General features: G+C 45.2%; 1 protein-coding gene across 1 annotated transcript; it reads right to left on the bottom strand.

Annotated features, from left to right (window-relative positions):
- Positions 1-5,841: 5,841 nt before the first annotated feature.
- Positions 5,842-6,777, bottom strand: LOC136638747 (olfactory receptor 13H1-like). The gene has a single exon (XM_066612777.1). It carries the CDS (start codon positions 6,775-6,777, stop codon positions 5,842-5,844), a length of 936 nt encoding a protein of 311 aa, XP_066468874.1.

Below are 6,777 nucleotides of genomic sequence, written 5' to 3'. Positions count from 1 at the left end.
GTTTAATTAAACTATTAATCAGTAGATTAATATGATAATTTTTGTATTGATGAATAATTTCGTTTGGATTAATGTATGTTGTAATCGATGGCCACCACCTTGTGTGTAACCTATGTAGTCCCAACCCTAAGTCTATCCAATTTTCCTTACCTGTATCTGTAATAAATAAATAAAACATTATATTAAAAAAGAAAAAAAGAACACGTAATCCTTACAACACACAGTTGGGTCAAGATGAGTTAAGCTGAAATTCTTCGAAACAACTGAGCATAGCACAAAATTTGCTATGATTTTGGATAAAAGCCCATGCAAAAAGAGTTCCAGAAGGCAGTGTTTCTCAAACTATGGGTCAGGACCCACTAGGTGGGTCATGAGCCAATTTCACATGGGTCCCCATTCATTTCAATATTTTATTTTTAATATATTAGATTTGATGCTTCCATGGTACGTGATTGCATTTGGGGAAATGTGGCCTCCATGGCCCTCAGAAGGCCTTCTAAAGCTTCCCAAAGGCCTTAGAACAGGGATGTCAAACTCATTTCACACAGTGGGCCAAATAGCATTCATGACGCCTGCTGAGGTCCGAAACTGATGTCTTTAGGCAGGAAGTGATGTCATTAAACAGGCACTTTTTCCTCACTCAGGAATTTATTATTTGCAAACGACAGAAGAGAAAAGACGCAATTCTTGATCATACTTCAAGTTATGGGAGCCCAATGTTCCTGTCGGTTGCCTTTTCAGCAGTAACACCTCAGCACTGCTCAACAGCTGAGAGCCTAACAGCTGGATGAAAAGCTTCCGCAGGCCGCATTCAGCCCCCCGGCCTTATGTTGGACACCCCTGCCATAGAAGGTCACTTCTGGTTTTCAGGGGGAGACTGGAAGTGATGTTTTAGGCCAGCTCTAATTGCCTCTCCAAATGCCGCTGCACCATTGTATTCTTTTCAGCTTTTCCGTAGTAACCAACAATGGAAGTGTGGTAGTCCGGATTGTAGCCCACTTTTTCTTTCCTTCTTTTTTCAGTGAGTGGTTATATGTGTAAGCCCCAGCATCTGTGAAGTGAATTTGTTATTAGAGAATAGGAGGGAGAAATGTTCAGTCTTTTTTCAAACTCTTGAAATTCAAATTGCCACTTGGAAAGAAATTGTAAAAAGTTTCTCAAACAGTATTTGGATTGTACACACACACAAAAGAAGGAGTTGAAGCCATCTCCTACAATTAGGAAGAGCTGGTTTAAATTAATGAAATTGTTACACCTACTCCTTTAGGGTAAGACTCAAAAGTCTTCACTATAACCAAATCATGATGATGCAACAGAGTTGCTATTCAATCTGATCATTAGGAGGAAAAAAGTGACTAGCTGGGATTTAAGCACTAATTAATGACTTTTGTGCATGATCCTGCTGCCTTTGGGATTCCAGTGAAATCATGCCCCACAGACATAATTAAAATTTATCTTTTTTCATATTGCATTGAGTGTGGTTTCTGATATTGACTACTTAGCACTTGTTGTCCCTTTTTTCTTATGTTGCCTGACCTTTGAAACAAAAATCCCCTGCCCATTGCTGGTAATCAGATCCATAACCTGAATAAAGCTTCCAGACTTCATTGACCCAGGGAACTGTCTTCATTTTGGCCATCTAAAAAGATGGCTCATGCTGTGGCCGCTGTCCGCTAAGGCTGTGTGCAAGAGGCCCTGTGGAAACAGTTAGAATTGAGGAGCCCTGAGGTATTCAATCTGTGCGTCCCGCCTCCCTAGTGAGGAGTGGCTAGCCTCCAGAGGTGTCGCCAGGCATCTGGGGGGGGGAGAGAGGTGGCCGCAGCTGCTCTTCTCTGCTCGGCTGTAGGTGCTGCCTCCTGACTTGCTGCTTTTCTGAGGCTGAGAACGAGGTGGGTGGGGCACTGTGAGATGGGGAGGGTCTGGGAAACATGGTGGGGGAGAAGGCTGGCTGGGCAGCTCAGAGGTGCTGCATCTCATCAGCACAGGGCGAGCTCCTGGCAGGCTTCAAACTGGGAGGCAAGCCTGACCTAGAGAGAACAGCACAGCTCCTTCCTCGGCTTGGGAAAGAGGGAGCCAGCCTGCTCTTAGTGTCCAAATGCCCAGCCTGCATCCCTCCGACTTACCTGGGGGGAACAGGGGCGGCATCTGCATGTTGGGGTGTATCTGTGTGAGCAGCCCCCGTCTACTTTGGGGGTGAGTTGTAATCTTGCTGGGTGTGGCTGCAATCCTATCCACACTTTCCTGGGAGTAAGCCCCATTGACTCAAATGGGACTTACCTCTGAGTAGACCTATATAGGCTTGGGGTCTGTGTCAGCTTAACCCAGGATCCTCACCTTTCTCTTTTTCCTCCCCCTTCAAAAAAGAAAAAAAGCCACTCTTGATGGCTTTGTCTACAAAAATTGATTTTTGGAGCCACCCAATTTCAGCCACCCCCCTTTTTCATCCTGCCTCTTTTTGAGGGGGAGGGGTTACTTCTCATGTTAGCTGCTATTATAAGAAAAAAGGCACAATCCTGGCTAGCTCTACTCAGAAATAAGTCCTATTGTGTTCAATGGGACTTACTCCCAGGAAAGTGAGGTTAGGATTGCAGCCAAACTGTCTCTGGGTCTCAGTCTGCAATTAGCAGATGCACACAAAACAAAGTCTTCCCCTCCCCCAGCAAATTCATCACTTCCTCCCTTTCCAAAACCCTCCAGGTGTGCTGCTAACAAACGCAGGGCACAATCCTAACCAGATCTACTCAGACGTAAGTCCTATTTTGTTCAATGGGGCTTACTCTCAGGTAAGTGTGGTTAGGATGGCAGCCTCAGAGTGCTGGCAGCTGTTTTTTTGTTTCTAATGTATAATTATAACACCTTCATCCCCATTTTGGGGGTAACTGAGGTGAGATGTTGTAATGGGGAGCCGTGGCCAATGGCCACAAGGATCAGGGGAGCCGCAGGCTGGAAAGGTCCAGAACCACTGGACTAGCCAATCAGCAGTTAAGACTGAGAAAGTGGTGGAGGACTGAATCCAGGCTTCACTTATTTAGTATAATGTTAACCACTTTTACATGTGGTGCCCCATCCAAGTGGGGATACACGCATGCATAATGACCCTGTGAATTGCAGTAAATATGATCAGAAAGGAGATTATGCATAATTATTACTTGTAAATCATGCACTTTAGACAAATGGAAGCCCTTCTGTTCATTTCTTCCTCTTGGCAACCCATAAGCCACATCCCATCAAGAACATCCCCGAGCCCTCAGGAGTAAATTTATGTGGTTGTCAAGGGCTGTGTTGGGAAGAGGGGACAAGGAAAAGTAGTCCCTGCTTTCCAAAGTAGTGCTAGTGCCAGATGTATTGCCAGAGATCAATGGTTCTCTTTGGATTCAGGAAGCAATAACCACATCAATGTGAAAAGCCAGATGCCTTTTATTGATAACTCATAAGCAGTGTTAACAGTCTCAAGAAAGCAGACAGAACAGACATCACGCTTATGCCCCGTCATTTGTGGGGAGCACCAATTCAGCAGCCGTGATGTGGGTGTAGCACCTTCCAGGATGGTGTATGCTAACAATTACAGATCTCAACGCTTCCTCATATATATCTCCTATGTCTAAAAAGTACCATTGAGTATATTTATACCTGCACTGATTAGAAGTTCAAACTGGCCCCCTCAAGAGCAGGTGTTTGGCCATGAAGCAACGCCCAGTGCTTTTCAAGATGAAATTAGCAAAGAGAGGAAAGATCCGGAACAAACTCTGAGGTCACCCCCAAGTATCCAAACCTGAAATCTTGGCTGAGACCTTCTGAGATAACACTAAGAGCCTTAGAATAGGCACCCAATTAAGTGATAAGAATAGGATATACACTGCTGGACATGGACACACATGAGAATATACTACTGCAGGCTGTTGCAGCAAGCTAGGAACCCTTGAGGAGTCCAAAAGGTACACCACTAACTCCTTGAGATTACAGTGGTCTTCTGAGATTTTCCACTACCCCTTTGCTGGCGGTAAAGCGTTTTCGGAGCTGTAGTAACATGAAATTGCAAAGAGTGGGTCTCACAAATGACACACAGATTCCAATGGTACCTACAGCAGTATATTGATTGAGAGGACAACCTGCTCTCCAAGCACCAGATAAGGAATAAAGAAGAAGAAAAGTAGTAACATGAGAACTCTCAGCTAAAAGTGTACACATGGAACCCTGTGAAAACAGCAAACATCCTGTTGGTCAGTTGCTCATCATGCACAATATTCCAGGGTTACGGATGTACCACTTAAGTGTTTGGACTGTGACTTCAGAATGCTGTGCAGGGAGGTGTCGATTGAGAGGACAGATGTCACAGGCCTCTGGCTGTCCAGCCTGGAAGGACGCTCTTACATCCTAAGAGTATCAGGCAGAACATTCAGCTGACATGCAAAGAGGGAAAGGCCCTCTGTATGTATTACACTGTGAGCTCCTCTGGCATAGAAAACTGTCTTCTCAATTTGACGTAAACCACTTTGAGAACTTCTTTTTGTTAAGAACATGCCCCACTGGATCAGGCCACAGGCCCATCTAGTCCAACTTCCTGTATCTCACAGCAGCCCACCAAATGCCCCACATTTGGGAGCACACCAGATAACAAGAGACCTCATCCTGGTGCCCTCCCTTGCATCTGGCATTGTGACATAGCCCATTTCTAAAATCAGGAGGTTGCGCATACACATCATGGCTTGTAACCCTTAATGGATTTTTCCTCCAGAAACTTGTCCAATCCCCTTTTAAAGGCATCCAGGCCAGATGCCATCATGACATCCTGTGGCAAGGAGTTCCACAGACCGACCACACGCTGAGTAAAGAAATATTTTCTTTTGTCTGTCCTAACCCTCCCAACACTCAATTTTAGTGGATGCCCCCTGGTTCTGGTGTTATGTGAGACTGTAAAGAGCATCTCTCTATCCACTTGATCTTTCCCCTGCATAATTTTGTATGTCTCAATCATGTCCCCCCTAAGGCGCCTCTTTTCTAGGCTGAAGAGGCCCAAACGCCATAGCCCTTCCTCATAAGGAAGGTGCCCCAGCCCAGTAATCATCTTAGTTGTTCTCTAACTTGGCTCTAACATGGCCTCTCTAAGCCATGCGGGCACCCTCCTGAATTTAGTGGAACCCTTCTTTCTTTGTGGTATACACCTCTGCTGGGCCTCTATTATTGTTGTTTTAAGCAGCCTCCATGCACTCTGGAGAGATTGGACTCTTCTTACCTTCCCTTTCAACCTTTCAACCTCCTTCTAACCAGCCTCCTCATTTGAGGGAAGTCCGCCCGTCAGAAGTCAAGGGTTTTTGTGAGAGATTTGCCTGGTATTCTTCTCACAACATGCATGTCAAAACAGATCACAGCATGATCACTGTTCCCCAATGAATAAAGGGGAATTCAATAAATTTATTTGTTGAATAAAGGGATACAAATATTGTTTCTTTTTTTAAAATTGATGGCAGGTGGATCACATGTGAGATGAAGTGGCCTCCAATGTACATAGTGAAAAGATGGGTGGGCCCACAAAATCAAGACCAAGCCTATTTTGCAAGATGTTATGAAGGGTTTATTGTTTTCTTATTTTAGCACTGGGAAATGTGTACTGTCACAGGTGAAAAACATAATGGAACATTCTGCCCCAAGCCCATGCAGTAGGTACATAAATACACAGCATAAAACAAAAAATATGGAATAAAACACAAGTATGTTGTATAAAACATGTTAGACAAAATTAATTACATCAAAGGGACACAAATAATCCTGGTACCAGAATGCACAAGAACGTCTAAACTGCTGAAAGAATATCTATAAAGGGAAAGCAGCTCCTGAGATAAATTATTCTTCAACTTTTTTCCCAGTCATTCTCCACAAGGCTCCCTTCACATCCCTATTCCTCAGGCTGTAGATCAGAGGGTTGAGCATAGGGGTGACAACCCCATAGAACACAGCTGCTACCTTTTCCTGGTTGCTAAAAGTCTTGGTCTGACGCCGGAGGTACATGGTCATAGCTGAGCCATAGAAGATCCCCACCACGGCCAGGTGGGAGCCACAGGTGGACAAGGCCTTGCCCTGCCCTTGTTTGGAGCGAATGCGCAGCACAGCAAGACCGATGCGGCCATATGTCATCAGGATGAAAGCAAAAGGCAGTACAAGTGAGAAAAAGCTGCTGATCAGAATGAGCAACCCAGTTGCACGGAGATCGGAGCAAGCCAGACTCAGCACTGCTTGAACCTCACACCGGTAGTGATTGAGTACATTGTTGCCACACAAACGTGGCTGCAAGAAGAAAAATGGGATGATGGTCAAGGCAAAGGAGGTGGACCACATACCAACAGCAAATAGTACACACACCCTCTTTCGCATGATCAGGCTATAGCGCAGGGGACTGCAGATGGCCACAAAGCGGTCGTACGCCATGATAGCTAGCAAAAAACACTCGGCCTCTGCCAAGAAGATAGCAATATTCATTTGCGCAAAGCATCGACCAAGTGAGATGGTGGGCCTGTCTGTGAAGCAATGTGCCAACATCTGTGGGACTGTGGTGGTGACATAGCAGACATCAATGAAGGAGAGGTTGCTGAGGAAGAAATACATGGGGGTGTGAAGATGAGAATCCCACACTATCAATGTAACTATGAGACTGTTCCCAATCACTGTGGCCAGATACATGATCAGGAAGAGGACAAACAAGGCTGCCCGCACTTGGGATTGGCTGGAGAGACCCACAAGCACAAATTCGGTCACTGTGGTTGCGTTGTCCCATTCTTCCAT

Source organism: Tiliqua scincoides, chromosome 2, assembly GCF_035046505.1.
Source record: "Tiliqua scincoides isolate rTilSci1 chromosome 2, rTilSci1.hap2, whole genome shotgun sequence".
Taxonomy (NCBI): domain Eukaryota; kingdom Metazoa; phylum Chordata; class Lepidosauria; order Squamata; family Scincidae; genus Tiliqua; species Tiliqua scincoides.
This window is presented reverse-complemented; position numbering and strand designations above follow the sequence as displayed.

Excerpts from the sequence above, each read along its gene's own strand:
- LOC136638747 (XM_066612777.1), bottom strand. The coding sequence starts at position 6,777 with ATGGAAGAATGGGACAACGCAACCACAGTGACCGAATTTGTGCTTGTG.